General features: G+C 48.3%; 6 protein-coding genes across 6 annotated transcripts; 4 read left to right on the top strand and 2 right to left on the bottom strand.

Moving 5' to 3' along the window:
• The first annotated feature begins 201 nt into the window (after positions 1–201).
• BDV14DRAFT_4898 (Zn(II)2Cys6 transcription factor) lies at positions 202–2,729 on the top strand. The gene is made up of 5 exons (XM_073776889.1): positions 202–346; positions 452–1,337; positions 1,386–2,049; positions 2,130–2,318; positions 2,367–2,729. The coding sequence occupies exons 1-5, from the start codon at positions 270–272 to the stop codon at positions 2,552–2,554; spliced, it is 2,004 nt and encodes a 667-aa protein (XP_073633908.1). The 5' UTR covers positions 202–269; the 3' UTR covers positions 2,555–2,729.
• Positions 2,584–3,498, bottom strand: BDV14DRAFT_186569 (class II fructose-bisphosphate aldolase; the record flags this gene model as incomplete). Its single annotated transcript, XM_073770835.1, has 2 exons — positions 2,584–2,854; positions 2,909–3,498. The coding sequence occupies 2 exons, from the start codon at positions 3,496–3,498 to the stop codon at positions 2,584–2,586; spliced, it is 861 nt and encodes a 286-aa protein (XP_073633907.1).
• A 259-nt stretch (positions 3,499–3,757) lies between these two features.
• On the top strand, positions 3,758–4,830 carry BDV14DRAFT_186568 (SMP-30/gluconolactonase/LRE family protein; the record flags this gene model as incomplete). The annotated part of the gene is made up of 2 exons (XM_073770834.1): positions 3,758–4,467; positions 4,521–4,830. 2 exons carry the CDS (start codon positions 3,758–3,760, stop codon positions 4,828–4,830), a joined length of 1,020 nt encoding a protein of 339 aa, XP_073633906.1.
• A 266-nt stretch (positions 4,831–5,096) lies between these two features.
• Positions 5,097–6,329, top strand: BDV14DRAFT_194727 (uncharacterized protein; the record flags this gene model as incomplete). Its single annotated transcript, XM_073772001.1, has 1 exon — positions 5,097–6,329. The coding sequence occupies one exon, from the start codon at positions 5,097–5,099 to the stop codon at positions 6,327–6,329; it is 1,233 nt and encodes a 410-aa protein (XP_073633905.1).
• A 3,287-nt stretch (positions 6,330–9,616) lies between these two features.
• On the top strand, positions 9,617–10,741 carry BDV14DRAFT_194726 (uncharacterized protein; the record flags this gene model as incomplete). The annotated part of the gene is made up of 2 exons (XM_073772000.1): positions 9,617–9,835; positions 9,887–10,741. The coding sequence occupies 2 exons, from the start codon at positions 9,617–9,619 to the stop codon at positions 10,739–10,741; spliced, it is 1,074 nt and encodes a 357-aa protein (XP_073633904.1).
• Positions 10,742–12,605: 1,864 nt separating this feature from the next.
• BDV14DRAFT_194725 (bifunctional terpene synthase/polyprenyl synthetase family protein) lies at positions 12,606–15,195 on the bottom strand (the record flags this gene model as incomplete). Its single annotated transcript, XM_073771999.1, has 9 exons — positions 12,606–12,926; positions 13,002–13,147; positions 13,217–13,479; positions 13,538–13,692; positions 13,744–13,799; positions 13,987–14,390; positions 14,451–14,710; positions 14,766–14,800; positions 14,853–15,195. The coding sequence occupies 9 exons, from the start codon at positions 15,193–15,195 to the stop codon at positions 12,606–12,608; spliced, it is 1,983 nt and encodes a 660-aa protein (XP_073633903.1).
• Positions 15,196–17,027: the final 1,832 nt, after the last annotated feature.

Raw genomic sequence — 17,027 nt, 5'->3', positions numbered from 1 at the left:
GTACCATGCAGAACTCCAGGAGCGGTTAATATTACAAGTACGAATTAAGATTCAAAGACCGGAAATAGGAGTCCGAAGCTCCCAAATATCTCTAGTACGTATATGAATTCTCATTGAACAACACTGCTGCCCCAGAAGCGCAGCTGGAGACTTCCCCACGCCAAGGAATGAGCGCTGTGCCAGACTGTCCGTAGCCGAGCTCTTTGCCTCCTCAACCTCCCTCTCGACTCTGTCCTCTCCGTCCGTCAATCGCACCATGCGCTTGCAGAATGGCTAGTCATACTCCAGTGCGGTTAACTCGAGGCCGGAAATCTCGCGGTCGCGGCCTTCGCACGAATACTGGTTGGTACGTTCGCTTTGCCTCAAGCCTGCTCACCTCCATCCACTACCAACACCCTCACTGTCGCATCTTTTCTGAGGTCATCTATTTTGTTTTGCTAAAATCAAACAGTTCAACTTGTCGTAAAAGACATCTCAAATGCGACGAAGTGAGGCCAGTATGCGGCCCCTGCCTCAGAGTCAGCCGGCAGTGTGGCTACTCTCAGTCGTCCGGCTCCCGAGAGTCTGTCGAACAACCCGCGGAAGAGACCATTGAGCAGCCAGTCGAGGATGTCACTCTTGACGAACCGTCTCCCATTGGGAACCGTTCCGATCCTGCTATTACACCGATACCAGAGAACAACATTGATCAATCGCCTGTCGTCTCACCGTCCCATGAACACCAGGATCCCTCGCTCCTGGCATGGACCGCTAGTCATGGCCAGCCTCCGCGTCATCCGCTGGACCAGCTAGCAGCAATTGTAGCAATTGATCACACAACATCGCCTTTTGCTAACAGTCTCTCGGCTCACCAGTATCCTGAACTCCCGAATTCAGTCACAAGCTCTATGGAATCACCTGGGCCGACTGTGAACGCTGCAACGGTGCGGTGGTTTGACCTCCTGGCGAACGACGCCATTAGAGAGATCCCGCAGATGTCAGGATGGTTCACGGGCTATGGGCATGATATACTGGAGGAAACAAATGCAGCACACGTTACGCCGTTGCAGCGTGCCACTCGAATAGTGGACAGAACCCACCCGGAGGATGGTAACGGTATTCACCCAGATCCCAATGTAGGGGTATCAGCGCACGATACGGAACAACATGGACTCAACGGGCATGTTATGACTTCACCTGCGGGATCTCTAGAAGAGAGATTGTGGCAAGCCGAGGAGTCTATCCAGCTTCTCCCACAAGAGTTTTCACTCTTTGAGAACTTTGTCCAACGAATAAGTCCGTGGATCGATCTTTTCGACCCAACAAACAAATTCTCCACGTTTGTTCCACATCTTGCAGTATGACATTGACCCTTTACATGGGAGAGATTTACTGACTCCTTTAAGATGCGCAACGCCGGGTTGTTGAATGCAATTCTAGCTCTCTCGTCTCGCCACCTCTCCCTCAATCCCGACGGGCTATCCAATGACCATCCCCATCGCGAGACTTCACTACAATATTACTACCAAACATTACATTACGTCCAGAAAGCCATGCAATATTCGAGCTACAAAGTCAGTGAAGAACTTCTCGCGACGACGCTTATTATTTCTACGTACGAAATGCTCGACGATTCGAGTCAAGATTGGCAGCGACATCTGGAAGGTGTTTTCCTCATACAACGCTCGCAAGTTATCCACGGGGACTCTGGAGGTCTCAAGGCCGCTGTATGGTGGGCTTGGCTCTGCCAGGACGTCTGGGCAGCCTTTCGTGAAAAGCGCAAAACTCTTACCTTCTGGGTCCCGAAAAAGACATATGCAGATTTATCACCGGCTGAAATTTCTTCCCGCTCGATGTTTGTTCTCTCAAAGGTGATCAACTACTGCTCTCAAGAAGAGTGCCAGCTGGCGGAGATCAACATGCAAGCTAGGGTTGATAAGGCAAGGCACTTACGGCGTATGCTTGACGAATGGTGGAGTCATTTGACTGTTGAATTCTCTCCACTACCAGCGATGGCACCTAGCTCGTCAGCGGCGTTCCGACCGATATGGATCCGAACCCCAGCTTTCGGTAAGTTGAGCCCCTTACTGCCCTTAGGCCTTACCGTCCCCACCGAGCCTGGGCATGAGGCTAACCCTGGTTGCCTGCAGCTGTCGCCGTCCAACTACATTGTCTAGCCCATATCCTTCTCTTCTCACATGAACCTTGTGCTGGCGGCCTGGATAGTTATGTCGAGCGGCAGACGCGAATCCGACAATGCGTAGAAGTCATATGCGGTATTGCCATAACACTGAAAGACGATGCGTCTTGCTTGATATGCTCGCAAAGTTTATTTATTGGTATGTTTGAATTAATTCAGCTGATACTACACGTACTCACGGTTCTAGCCGGAATGTTCACACAAGACGCTCGCGCTCGAGAATGCGTGTTGGATCTTTTGGAATCATGTCGACGACGGGCCGGTTGGCCAGTTCATTCCTTCGAAAATGAACTGAAGCAATTATGGGTGACCCAGGAAACCCCGAAGCCTAACGAGAGCGTAACATATGCAAGCATGCTCATGAACAGGCATTAGTCTATTGTCTATTCTGTTGGGTAGGCTAGCTATGCTTTTCCTGCGGAACCGCATATCTCCATCCATTTCACTGTCAGGTCGACAACCTTCTTGATACCCTCCTCTATTAGTTGCGTGTGGGGGATCTTTCCAGCGTTGGCGTGAAGGTGCTCATAATAGTCATCCAGGACGAGCTTGTTAACGTTGACCTTGCTGCAACCCGCAGCAATGCACTTCTGAACCAGAGCAGGCTCAAAGCCGTTTGTGCCGTGTACAGCTAACCGGACCCTTTTGTTGACTTGTTGCCGGACGTTGTTAAACCTGGACGTTTGTTAGCTGGCGGGTCTTGAAAATGCTGAGCTGCCGCGCTCTTACCTCTGGAAATCGAGTTGAGGTCCTTGCGGTCCATATTCCCCGTGGATGTTTCCGAATGAAGGCGCCAATGTGTCGACACCGGTCGCGACAAACTCATCAACTTCTTCTGGAGTCGTCATAGCAGCCTCCAAACCCGCCGTATCCATAACTCCGTCTTCCCCACCCTCAATTCGCCCGGGCTCCGCTTCAGTGGCAATATGCCGCTCGTTGCAGTGTCGCACCCATTGCGTTGTCTTGCGCAAGTTCTCTTCCTTCTCGTGATGTGACATGTCGACCATGATACTGTTGAAGGGCAATCCTGCCGCCCGGGCGATAAGCTCCTCTGATTGTGCATGATCGAGGTGGATAGAGATTGGAACGGAGGCACGCTTCGCGGCTTCGGCGGCAGCCCGCACAAGCGTGCCGTCAAAGGTTGCAACAACCCATGGGAAGAACTGAAGAATGAGAGGAGAGCGAGCGACTTCGGCTGCTTTGATGAAGCCGTGGACTTGTTCGATATTGTACGCGATGACCGCTAATACTCCGTACTTGCCGGCCTCGGCGTCGCGGAGGATGCGGATATGTGTGTTTGATTCTTTCCAGTCGGCCATAGTTATTCTTTTGCTTGGAAACAAGTTTGTCAATGACAGAAACAATCTCTTTCTCAATCGCCAGCACTCCGACGCCGATATTTAACAGTTGCTCTTGCCGGGACTCGTGTCGGGGACATGAATCGCCCCACTGCGGGCGTGCCCCACGCAAGCCCGCGACTCGCGTCACCCGGCTGGGCCTTGGAACTTGGAAGGCAGAGGCTACGGGGTATAAACAGAGCCAGCACTTGTTGTTCTGTTCCTAATCAGCACAGACGTCATGCCACCTTCTAGTCCCTTCGTCGTTCACAACACCAAGTTCCACGCCATTCTCGGCGATGATCCGACCCTCGAGCTTCTTGCCGAGAATAAAGATTACCCTTTCGCTCATGAAGCCGGCGTCTTCATTGAGTCACGCAATGAACTCTTCATTACAAGCAATCGAATTCAAGACCCATCTGGTAACCAGCGCGTCCAAATAACAAAAATTATACTCGATAAACCTAGTGCATCGGCCTCGGGTTCAGATTCATCGCTAGTAACATGCGAAGAGCTCACCGTCCTAATTCCCATGGCTAATGGCGGGGTAAATTACAAAGACGGCGTTCTTATCTGCGGCCAAGGATCCTTGGATGCCCCGAGTGGGTTGTACTACATGTCAAGCAAGCCTCCGTACGAGACAGAACTTCTAACGAGCGAATTTCACGGACGCCCCTTCAATTCCGTCAACGACGTTGTCATCCACAGCGACGGGTCCATCTGGTTCACGGACCCGACCTATGGGTATGAGCAAGGCTATCGACCACCCTCACGGCTGCCGAGCCAGGTCTACAGATTCAACCCTGATGAAAAGAGCATTCGCGTCATGGCGGATAGTTTTGGACACCCCAATGGGATCTGTTTCTCGCCGGACGAGAAGGTCGTCTATGTGACTGATACTCACTGGATGCATGGTTCTGGGACTTCAGACGATACTCGCGCGTCATCAATGTAAGTGACCTAGATGAAACCCACTCTCAAAGTTTTGAAGTTAACATCTACAGTTACGCATTCGACGTAATGACTTATGGCGGCCAGCCCTTCCTCGCCAACCGCCGCCTGTTCGCGTTCGCAGACAGTGGAATACCCGATGGTGTTAAGTGTGATCTCGAGGGGAATGTGTACAGTGGATGTGGTGACGGTGTGAATGTGTGGTCTTCTGGTGGTGATCTTCTAGGTCGGATTCTGGTGGATGGGGGAGTTGCGAATTTCTGTTTTGGGCGAGATGGTGAGATGTTTTTGTTGAATGAGCATCGGTTTTGGAGAGTACAACTTAAGGGAAAGAATGTCAGGGGGGCGCTTCTTGGTATCTAGATGCTTCGTTTTCAGCGGCATTCATGAATGAGATGATTTCTCTAGGAAGGTGCTGTCCATCGACCTTGACCTGGTGAATGAGGCAGGTACCGGAAGTCTCGCCAGCGAAACTCTCGACATTCAAAGGTGAACCTCTTTGCTTTGCCATGTCATCTCATCTTCGCTTGCACTTGACTCTCAAGTCCTTGTTTATTTATACCTACCTTTATTTATTACAGTCTATCATCTTGAACCGGGAAATATTCTACCGACCGATCACACTCGCGATGGCGCCTACCAAGATTGCAGTGCTTTCTCACCCAGGCCTCACCAGCAAAAGCTATATGCCAATTCATAATTTTCAGCATTTAGCATCATACAACTTGATTAGAGGGTCTACACCTGCAATTGCTGTTCCCGGTAGCCCTAACCTCTGGTCACCCCCCTCATCAGGGACATACTCGAGCTCGCCTTCCCACTACGAAAGACCAGTACAAGCTCCAAAGTATCCGCTTGAGCCTCTTTTCCGAGCTTTACTTATCGAAGAACCCAGGTTCAGATTGGACTCTATTGACATTGTTTCGGACCGAGATAGCCTATGGCAACTTCTATCATTTGTGAATCCATCTCATGGACATGTCGCGGCGTTCAGGATTGAGGCTGAAGTTGTGGGAGGCACTGTCATCTTCTGCCGAACGGATGGAGGGCAGTCGAAGGATGTCTCGACAAACGCCCAACTAGACGAATACGAAGAGATTGAACGCCAATTCGAAAAGACACTCACAACGCCCCATGTAGAGAGCAGCGCGAGTCACCATAGAGTCATATCATATGAGCTCGGCGAAATCAGATTCATGGTATGCTATGAAGCAAAGGTATTTGTGGAGCGACCACAGCCTGTTCGTCGAAATAACGGCATCCCCGACACCCCTGAATCTCTTCCGCCCCCGAAAACGGCCTATCCAGCCTCTCCAACTTCGGACTTGATGGTCATCAAAGAGGGGCATGAGGTCCTTCCAGGCAAAATTGGCGGAGTCAAAGTTGCGGCAGCCGATGGATTGGGTCGGATCAACCATACCCTCTCACAGATGTGGCTATCCAGGACAGTGGTCTTCGTCAGTGCTGTCCATAAATATGGCCAGCTTATACGGCCATTAGTTGCGAGTGCGTACGACGAAGTTATGAACTGGGAGAAGCAGTACCAAACGGATATCAGGAACTTGGTACAGATTCTGGGGAACATTATCTCGCTCATGAAGTCCAGAAGTAAGAGGACGGTTATCGAGTATGATCCCGATCCTGGCAAATTGGTTGTGTGGTCAGGGGAAGAGGCTACGCGCATGTTGCCCGATGATCTCTATGTTAGGTTGAAGCACCCCGAGAGGGAAAGAAGAAGAAGTACTAAACGAGCTGGTCTAGAGAGCACTGCACGAGCTGGTCTAGTGGGTGCTGAACGAATTGGTCTAGAGATTGAACGTCCAAAGTCGCCAGTACCTTGGAACTATCCGGAGAGATTGTAATAGCTGTACATGTTGGACATGACTAGATAGCTTAATAATCTTAGAAACATGATAAGTATTCATGACAAGATTCTGTTTCGTGATTCACCTAAATAAGAGGATAGTAGTGATATTCAACGTAGGGCATGAGGCTAGACCACCACCGTTCTGCAGTCCATAGGCCGTTTTACCGGACAAACAGCACTAAACTACCAATTCATAGAAAGAAAGCGAACTTGAGATTATCAGCGCTCTGAATACACGGATGGAAACCAAGAAGCCATTTGAATACTGTTGAGAATACAACAGGCCCAGGGGAAGGAGAGGGGCAGAATGACGTCTGTATCAGCTACACGCACGTAGCCTACTGAGGAGCGGATGCCTTTAACGATAGGACTCAATTCTATTGCTTCGATAGACTCTTCTTTAACGATCTCTTCCTGTCTCTATTGAGGGGTCGAATCCTCAGGGGGTTGGAGTAGCTAGCGGCCACGCCGCTAGTGATCACATGATCTCATAGATTCGTATTGTCAGCCAAGGCGAACTTATTTTTGGGATTATTCAGCCAAGCCAATATCACAGCGCCTCGTTCTTTCAACTTTGCATACACTATACGATGGAGGATACGATGGAGGATACGATACTACCTTTTCGGGATCTAATGAGGCCTCTGGCCAGATATTTAAAGCTCTATACAGACTGTAGTTAGAAGAGCAAGACCTTCATTCATTTCAATTGATACCGATTAGTCATCCGATTCAATCCACCAATCATAGCCATCTCTGTCGCTAATACGTATCAAATACTACTACTAAACCACTTCATCCCACCTAATTCCCGCACCGACGCCAGCCCAGAATCTATCCACAAAGATACGAAAACTAACAATAAGGGCACTTCTCGGTATACTGGATATACGAGGGAACACTGCCCTCCATATTGCTACGGCGCGTGACAATGCTAAAACACCAAACGGCTAACGCTAGCACATCATTAGAAAACCGTACCGAAATTCCAAGTGTTGCTTGGGATAATGACAGACTATAGCTACTATAGAGCACTAATACTCCAATCAGAAGATTGCATACGTCCTAAACATACACCGAGGGAGCCAACAGTAGATGTTCTGCATGGTGCTCCTATGGACTCACCGGCGTCACCCCAACCAGGGCGATGGAAACGTCTAGGTTTGAGTTGCGTGCCTAGGAAGAAAGGTGTATATCATTTTTCAGTCTCAATAGCACAGTATATACGACCACAGGGTGTGGAGAACAGGGTTTCAGACAAGGTCAGGGTCGTCCTGCTAAGCGTCGAATCGGACCTTAGGTATTCTGATATCAAGATGAAGAAGAGCAAAGTAGAAGATGCAATAGTAACTTTGGTTCGTACTGGCGATCTGACTATGTTACTGTAAACTAAAGATAAGGCACGAGAGGCAGAAAGTAAATACAGGTGGGTAGTGAACGTCCTTATATACCATCCCTCATCGTCCTGTTCGTCCTCGCGGGAGCTCGCGGGGACGACCGTTCCGCGTGCTCGTCGTCCTGTCCTGAGGACGACCGGCACGGTCTCGCAGCGTCCTCATCTTCCTCGTCGGGGGACGATGGGCACGTTCGGGTCGGAATAACATTCCTCCTAGCGTTGTCGTGTCACGCTGGCAAGGCGCCTTGATTGATTGGCTGCCGTTTCTTCAGCCATTCTAACACAGACCTTCAGATTCTTCGGGTGGTGTACCAAATATTACGTACGTGGCGAAGTTCGACACCTACTTATCCAGTTATTCAGGGCCGTCCTGCATTCTCCCTTTATTGCTTATATATTAGTTAGAATGAATGTCCGTAGATTTAGGATCATGAGTCACTTGTACAGTCTAAGACGGCGAGCCTATCAGAAGACCTGAATTGACCTATCTGGAACTCTATGTACGAAATTCAAAGCATGAAGACATTCAAAGAGGATCGTAAACAAACACGCAGATGGACCCTTCGCGGAGCGAGGCTAACTCAGATGGGTAAGCGGTCGGCGTACCGGCAGAATACCCACGACCAAGTCGATATCGCTTACTAATCAGTTCCCCGTCGAGCCTGCGGTTCCTCGTTGCTCGTCGCGGTCGAGATCATGACCTGTGAGTGGTCGTGATAAGTATAACAAGACGTTGCTCAGAGATCAGGAATAGGGTTGACGTTGGAGTCGAGGAAGTATCGGTCAGCCGGGCGGTCAGAACAGGCAGAATCTTGCGATACTCATTCCGGGCACGGCGCCCGGAATGAGGCTCTAAGCTGGCACCGTGACATCTACTTTAATATGTGTACTGGCAATTAATTCCCGCGCTCTGTCCTGTGAAATACAGAAACAACATCTGACGTGTAGATGGGGGATAATAAATGCTGGCTATGTTAAGCGACGCTTTAAGCGGTGATCTGAATTCATCATATTAGTGATTGTGCTAAGAGCTAGAAAACAGGGAAAGGTCTCGCGGGTAAGTAGAAGTTGCGCGAAGTAGTCAAGCCGGTAACCGTAGTTGTTACGTAATACCCGGAACTCTCAACCATAAGCGCCATTTATTCTGCCTACGCGTCGACCGCTTGCCTACCTTAGTTAGCCTCGCTCCGCGGAGGCCCTTCCGCGTGTTTGTTTACGATCCTCTTTGAATATCTTCATGCTTTGAATTCCGTACATAGAGTACCAGATAGGTCAATTCAGGTCTTCTGATAGGCTCGCCGTCTTACTACCGACCACCCAGGAACTACCGGCCACCCAATGAGACAGACATTGTCACGGGCCAGAGCCCGCCCACGTGACGGTGGCGTGTTGACGCGGAAGAACGCGCGTGGAGAACTTCTTTTCTTCAAGCTTTTTGTACACAGTTCGTGGCCTAGTTAGATTGAACATAAGTCTTACTTTAAGCCCTTCACAGACATACTCTCGCTTCCCACAATGGTTGTCGGAGCATACTGCCGCCCGTTACCGCCTGCCCCTAGGGGTCGACCTCGCTTAGTCATGCATTAGTCAGGTTAGATATCTTAGCTAGGCGGCCATACCAGCCACCCAATGGAAGGACATCCATCGCTTCCCACAATGGTGTCCTATCACGTGAAATGTGAGGCGGTGAATTTTCTGCTGGCCGACATATGTGGATATGAGCTACGTAATAACCATTATCATACTCCTGACTGTTCGGATTGCAAGGCAGTCGCATTTGACCTCAGTAGCTGCTTCCTCATGTGAATATCATCAAGCTACTTAGGTAGCTGTCAATAATAGAGGTGAGATCACTCTCAAATTTCATGCAGCATCACCAGCTAATCATGACAGGTAACTCGAATGACCGGGCTCTGATGCCTCCACCTATTCCCACCTCCCGCTCTTCTCGTCGCTCTGAAGATTCGCAACCTCGAACAGACGCTTCGAACACGTTCAGTGACACCGTAAAGCTCGAGGTTGTCCGCTTGTCAGGTGCAAATTGTTGGAGTTGTTTGAACAGCGACCCTGAATTCGCCCATGTTGTTGCCCAGAAAGATGGTCAAGTATGTATACGCTATATCCTCATGCACCTACGTTCGCTAAACAGTCTCAAGGCCCTTTATTGGATACAAGCTGGTTTGTTACCGTTTTCGTTCAAATCAGCGGTTAATTGTATTCCGCTTTGTTCTTCCTGCCATGCTTCTTTCGACCGCTCCGCTGACCCCTGCTGGATATTCCTCCCGACGGATTTAAACTTCTTCATCAGATTCGAAATTAATGATCAGTTCCGCCGTGCGCAAAATGATCAAACATCTGGCCGAATCGTCCCAACCATCGAGAAGTACCGTGATCACCTTGCCTCGAAAGAGGTAGCGGCACCAGACGCGCCTGGTGGACTGTATCGTGGTTATTACCTGAAAAATTTCCTCCATGGCGGGTACATGTCCGTCGAGTCTCTCCAATTTCTTACTACTCCCAAGCCATGGCACGGACACCCATTGGCTGCGATTCGACGAGGGATCGCCATACTAGGAAGCGCCCGCTGTTATGCACTTGACCGCACCACGATCGACGAATTAACAACACTGCGCCGTTTATATTTTGATGACAAAAATCTCATTGATAAAAAGCTTGTCCAACTATACCATCTTTCGCCCCCAAACCGCAAGAGACAGATGAGCGATGACGAGTCCGAACCTCATGATCAGAAGAAGCTCGCCACCAACCCAGACAATCATGGAACCACCCAAGGCGTCCAAAACAACCAGATTCCCCAGGATGTTGAGATCGCCCTGGACACACATCATGTTTGTAATCCAGCTGAGGCTTCGGCCCTTGGTGCAGGTCCTCATACCGATGTCCATGACAGTACTGGATGGGTTTTAGGACCTAGTGCTACAGGAAATGATGCAATCGACCGTTTTGCGCTGTTGTTACAATCCACGGATATCATTAAGCTGCTGACTTGATAACCTATCCCACTATTCTTTTTCCTATTGTTTTTTTTTCTCACCTTGCCTCATTGAAATGTTGTTACGGAAAGCTTTAGTTAAGTACTCTTTGACTTCATGGTCACTGCATTCTATATATGTGATCGCCAATAGAGAAGTTGACTGATCCTCCGCGAAGTTTAGAGCTGGACCGGTGGAGAAACGAAGTCTTAGCTGATTCCAGGCCGAAGGCGGCGAGCCTACAAAAAATGACCAATCCTGAGCAAGCAATTAAGGTTTATAACTTGCCTACCCAAACCCTACGTGATCGATTAAAGGGACGTCAATTTCAGGGAGGACTTCGCAACCACAAGCACAAACTATCTGTACGACAGGAAGAAGCACTAGTAGCATGGATAGTATTGTTTGATATACATGGTGCTCTCCCTAGGCACTTCCAAGTACAAGATATCACGACCGCTCGCGGTCATGATCTATAAACTGATGTCAACCAAGGTGGACTTGGATTATTCATCTAGGCCAATCGGACATCGCCTTCCTCATTCAGTTGATCTACATATCGCTGATGTGGCCTATCGTTTCAGAAGGATACATGATATCATATTACCCCTCTTCTTCGGGGTCGAATGAGGCCTCTGGCCAGATACATAAGCTCTATACAGACTGTAGTTAGAAGAGCAAGACCTTCAATATTCATTCATTTCGATACTGATTAGTCATTCGATTCGGATCCACCAATAGAAGCCACCCCTAGCGCTCATACTAACCTTCTTCTCTAGTGGTTTCAGGTCAGCTGGCTACCTTTTTCGGCAGAAAATGTAGAACAAGGTTTATTTTACATTTCAAATCCTTAACATAAAAGGTCATGCGAGATAAACCTGCTTAATAATGGCCTTGGCATCACGTGCTGGTGGGTCATCTCGCGCCACTAAAATTTGATGTCGCGCGAGATGTGTACACTACTTACCTACGACTATAGGTCACGTGCCCTGGGTTGCTCATCCCGGGCACCGTGCCTGGAATGAGTGGGCTTGCTAATTGGCTGTGGTTGTCCCATGACTTCCTTGGCGTGACATTCTGTCGTGTCATAACAGGCACAAGACCATATGGATATGGTATATTGCGAACTCACGCCTTGGCAGGGGAACAATTTCTCATGTTAATATACTGCGCTCTCTATATAAAATTTTCTTTCTTTATGCTAAAGTGTTGGATTAGTTCCGCGAGTATAGAAGGAGTGGTAGCAGATTATAGTGAGGGCCTCGAAGGGCAGGATGCTTTGGCCCTTGACGTTATGGTAGAGGTACACGTCGTGGCCCCAGGGGAGGATGAGCCTATCGAGGCCGTAGCTAGGGCTGTAGATGTCGAACTTGGAGCCGGGCGCCGCGGTATGAATTAGTTGGCGGCGACGAGGGAACGGCGAGTTACATTAATTTGACCCCGTCTGGTATATCCATGTCTTACTACATGTAGGGATTCCAATAACAGACACCTTGCATTATTAGACCTCACTAGTCACGCCATACCGAGGTACCAGGTCTGTTGTAATCTTTCTATAACCAACAAGATACCTATGTAGCAACTCTTTCCACGATCAGATCTTCCACCCCTAAACCCGACAAAGCAACCCATCCCGCAACACATACTCCCAATTATCACTCCCCACATCACCCCCAAACAAACAACGTGCCCTTTAGAACAACGGTCCTCTTAATCCTTTCCAGTCTCTTGTAATCTTCAACAGGTCCATCAAGGACCTCTTTCCAAGTAGAGCTAAACACATTCCCCTCATTTGCAAAGCTCCCGCCGTCAGGACCGGTTCACTCCTTCCTAACCGGCTCGATATGTTCCTCGTACCAGACGTCTCATTCGAACCCTTCCCTTAAACCTTTAACTCCAACCGCTTGTTCATCAATCTAAGAATCCAGTTTCTCACTCCCGCCTGGTCCTCAGACTGCGCCAATAACCTACCAATCTTCTCCTGTAAGCCGATTATGATGCCCTTCGTATACTGCAGGCCGCCAGCGGCTATAATATCATCTAAAGCCATTTTCCGGAGCTCGATTGATAGCGAATTGCTAACCTTCCGTTGCTGTAGAACACTAAGCAGCCTGTGCGGCGTCTTTGTCTCCAGGGCGTAGATGAGAGGGAGAGAGATCTTGCCCTCGCTAAGATCATCTGCAAAACCCTTTTGCTCAATATACTAATGAAAAGTCCGTTATCCACTGTGGCCGGGGCAAAGTGCATAGAGGGAATTGAACCAACGGCGACAGCTTACATCAGCATCTTGGAGATTTTGGTAGTCATCGCGGACTTGGAAGAAGCGCCCAACGACTTTCATCAGCGGTATCACATCAAGATCTTTATTCATGGTTGCCTCAGAACGCATCAGCTCAGCAATGAGAATAAAGAAACCGCCAGTTTCTGGAAGCGGGCATAGCGGTCAGTATCGTAGTGACTGCTAAGGCCTGTAAGGGTAGGAGAGAAGCATACTAGCGTCGACCATGGCAAAGTACTCCTTCATGGTTATGATCTTTGTCTGGTAGGTCCAGTAGAGGTCCATACCCTGGCCGATATGGCCATTTATAAGATGGTCCGTAAAAATAGAAACAGCCGTTGAGGATAACGTCGTCGCAGCCTTTAAGGCCCTCATAAATAGGAGGTTAGCAGAGTTGATTTTCTGACCAATCCCAAACACAGTATGCGTAGCAGGGTAACCGCGTCTCAGCAATGAGTTATCCTGTATATCATCCACCCTATATTTATTATAGCGTATTAGTATCTTAATTCAACAAGCCAAAGGGTAACACATACATCAGTGAGGAAGTGTGTAGCAGCTCTGTAATTTCTTGGATAGTTTTGACTGCTCTCTCTGGGACTTGATACCATACATCAAGGCCGTCGATTACTGCACCCCTTATTCCCTTTGATGGCAACGAATTGAGGTACATATAAGGTTCCAAAGCGATCTGGTGTCCGGTTAGTGCATGTGTAGAATTTGGATTCTCTGGCCCATTAACCTGTTCGTAATCCGACAGACCAGGGAGGATATGGGTCCCTTCCTCATCACCATCTGCTGGCGGACTTATAGTATCGTAGAGAGTCCTGGGTCCAAAGCTATAGGGACTCCCTACTGCTTGAGCCGTGATTGGGGCGCTAAGCTGTCGAAATCACGAGACAAGCTCTTATATTCTTTTGCCTCGTATCATGGAGAGCTGGATATGCATCTTTCGCTTGATCATGATAGCGTGCGGTGGTCATACTCCATGCAAAGTTCCCAGCTGTCACAAGAGATAACATCTCAATCCATTCCAGGATCCTATCCGTCATTCTTTCTTTTTGATCTAGAAGCGAATTCTTGATATTGCAGAACTTTTCTTCGCGAGCGATGATCTCAGTCCGGAGCATCTTCTTTGCTGTGATCAGATCGACATTATGCCACTTCATAAATAAGAAAACAGCACTGACAATTGGCCCAATATTGCCGGTTTGTCCAGATTTGCTTCTGCTGTTAGACTTATAATTTTGATACTCCTTTTCCCAAGAGAAGTAATCATTAACCAGGACCCACGCATCATACGCGGCCCTCGTGAGGGCTGCGGTTTGTTTAGCCTCTTCTTCTGTGAGGTAGAAGTCCATCGAAAAACATAACAGACTCATAGTCCACCTTTAAAGACATAGTTAGCTGAAGGTTATTCACAATTTACTTCTAGCATGAATAACCTACGGGCATCCTGCGTCAATGGCGCGGGACGGAAGATACTCTTCCAATGTCTTGCAATCAGTGTCCCGAATCCCTACAAAAACGTTTGACATCTCTTTCCAGAAACGAAGAATTTCCTGACCCTGTTTCTTGTCGATTTCCAAAAGCTCTGTCGCCATTTTGGCCTGTAGCTGCCTTCTCACGTTATTTCTGGTGGTGAGCCGTGCGTCTCCGTCCAGGGTATCAGTCAAGCCTTCCATTAGTTGATTATTTGCCTCCCGAAGCTGCAAGTAGTCAGAAAAGCGTAATGTAGACATCTATGAGAAGCATAAAACTGACATGTGATTCAGACATCTCGGGAGCATATTCAATAACTATAATTCTTTACTTAGCCTGCTTCGGCGCTCTGGGTGTGGTCAGTCTTACTATCATCATGCACGTATGCATACTCAACGATATAGGAGATCAGAGTTAGCCGGTCAGGGATTGCCTCACTCGCACACAGGGCTGTAAAATTGCCAACAGTTGGATTAATACAGCCAACAGCGTAGCTCTTGTTACTTCTGCTCTGGACAGCCTTGGCATGAGTATCACCCTGAGATTCTAAGAGATCTAGCTGGCACTGCCAGCAGCCTATATCGGCAAGGTGAGCATCACGGTGAATGCGCGGTGTGAATCTGCAGAAGTACTCATCCACTTCGTATGTTTCCGGTGGTACTGGGACGCCGAATAGAGAAGGGTTGGGTGACATCTGATCGCTGTATGACATGGTGGCTAAAGAAGAGAACAGAATAGAAATAGGTCGATAAAGACGGCTGTGAAATTTTACAGGGACCCTTGAATATCAAGGCTTCTTAAATATTATCCACCTTTAGATCTATGCTGTCATGATGATTCTTCTGGGGCGGCTTTGGCTTGAATCTAAGCATTATTCTAATGTCATCCGATATCATGTTGCGAATCATTCTGTGCTGTTTCCTTTTGCCGCATCACATGCGGACTGTAGCTGTAGAGATGCGTGCGTGTGCAGTAGATCTTGCACACACATGCTCTATCACAAAGAGGAATATTCGATGTATTGTCCGCTTGTTGGCACCTGATGGTCAATTTAGTGCCATGAGTGGTCCGGCTTTCCACCGTAGCAGTATAAAACAGCATTCATGCGCTTCAATTACGTCGCATTTTAGCCACGTTCCGGGCTATAACTGGTTGTATACATGGACGGGGTCGGTTTAAGCTTCTGCGAAGGTGTGGTTTTCTACTGATGTGGTTACACGACCTCATCTTAGGTCATAAAACTGGACTTCGGACTCCGAATTATGCTGATGTATCGAATAATGATAAATATTTGGTGTGTTCAAGGAAGAGTGCAGATTTATTTCGGGTGGTACAGAAACATTCATCACCTGTTTGTGGACTGTTTGTGGATTGGAAATGCCCAAGGACGCCTTGCAAGGATATCACCGAACAGACCTGCATCTTCCTGGAGCATTTTTGGTCCTTACAGGAGGTTGGCAGCTTGCACGGTGATCCGGTACAAGGGCGAAAACTATTTGCAAGAGACCGCCCCAGCTGAGTGGAGCGTGTTGAAATCAAGATCATGAGGTTGGAAATGATGCAGTCGTGTGGGAAGAATAGGAAAGTTTAAGGAGGTTGATTACACTGGTTGTGATCTTTGATTCCCTGGTTGTGCTGAATGAACTAATTATTTTTAAACTGACCTATTACGGAAGCCTGTTAGTACAAGAGGGAAATAGCGAAAGCTTCACCAAAAATAAGTTTCCTCCTATGCAAGTCCCTCAATTCGGAGGCTTCCGCCTGCTCAACCTCACCTGGGTCACCGTTCGCCTTTCCAGATAGCAAAATTCCCTGACGGGCTTTGTGGCTGGGAAGCCATATGAGCCAAATGAGCCGGCAGTGAGATCTCTCTTGTGCACTGCCTCTACCACCCAAACTCATAAAGTTGACGTTTCCTTCACCCTCTATAAAATAAGTCATTTAGCTATAAGCACATACGACCACAGGGTGTGGAAAACAGGGCTTCCCGTCCGCTCAGCCGTACTTAAGCCACGGGTTGAACGCGGTCAAACAGTACATGAGCCCTGGACTAGTTGCTGCTTGATCCGTAGTTGCCGCTAGCTCACAGGGTGAGTGCGAGTGATTTGGGTGATACTTTTTACTTGAGTAAGAAAGTGGGTGCTAAGTGGGTGACAAGAGGGTGAGAAGAGGTAAGAAGATGAGTGGGCCGCGACACTATTATCAAGGCGTAGAGAATCTTCTCTAGATTAGCATAAAGAGAAGGGCCTTTTCATCTCTTGACCATAATTCCATTTTCTCTCTTAACAACATGGTACATGAGGGTTTATTCCAACTAGCAATATATCTTTATGTCAGAACATGGGTTTCTCCTGTCCTTGGGTAACATAATCGGTAAGCGAACGGGCCACCTGACGCGTTTTAACCGCGATTGGAATACTCCCCCAATTCAACCATTAACCATGCCACCAAAAGTGCCTATAAAGTCAAGAAATTCAATCAAGAAGGAAGGTCGCATCCTACTTGCAATATCCGCTATTAAAAAAAAGAAACTCACGGTACTCG

The sequence above is a fragment of the Aspergillus stella-maris genome (assembly GCF_047715825.1).
Source record: "Aspergillus stella-maris strain CBS 113639 unplaced genomic scaffold BDV14scaffold_1, whole genome shotgun sequence".
Lineage (NCBI taxonomy): Eukaryota > Fungi > Ascomycota > Eurotiomycetes > Eurotiales > Aspergillaceae > Aspergillus > Aspergillus stella-maris.
This window is presented reverse-complemented; position numbering and strand designations above follow the sequence as displayed.

Excerpts from the sequence above, each read along its gene's own strand:
- BDV14DRAFT_4898 (XM_073776889.1), top strand. The coding sequence starts at position 270 with ATGGCTAGTCATACTCCAGTGCGGTTAACTCGAGGCCGGAAATCTCGC. Across the intron at positions 347-451 it reads CTTCGCACGAATACTGGTTG|TTCAACTTGTCGTAAAAGAC; the intron begins GTACGTTCGCTT and ends AAAATCAAACAG. Across the intron at positions 1,338-1,385 it reads CGTTTGTTCCACATCTTGCA|ATGCGCAACGCCGGGTTGTT; the intron begins GTATGACATTGA and ends GACTCCTTTAAG.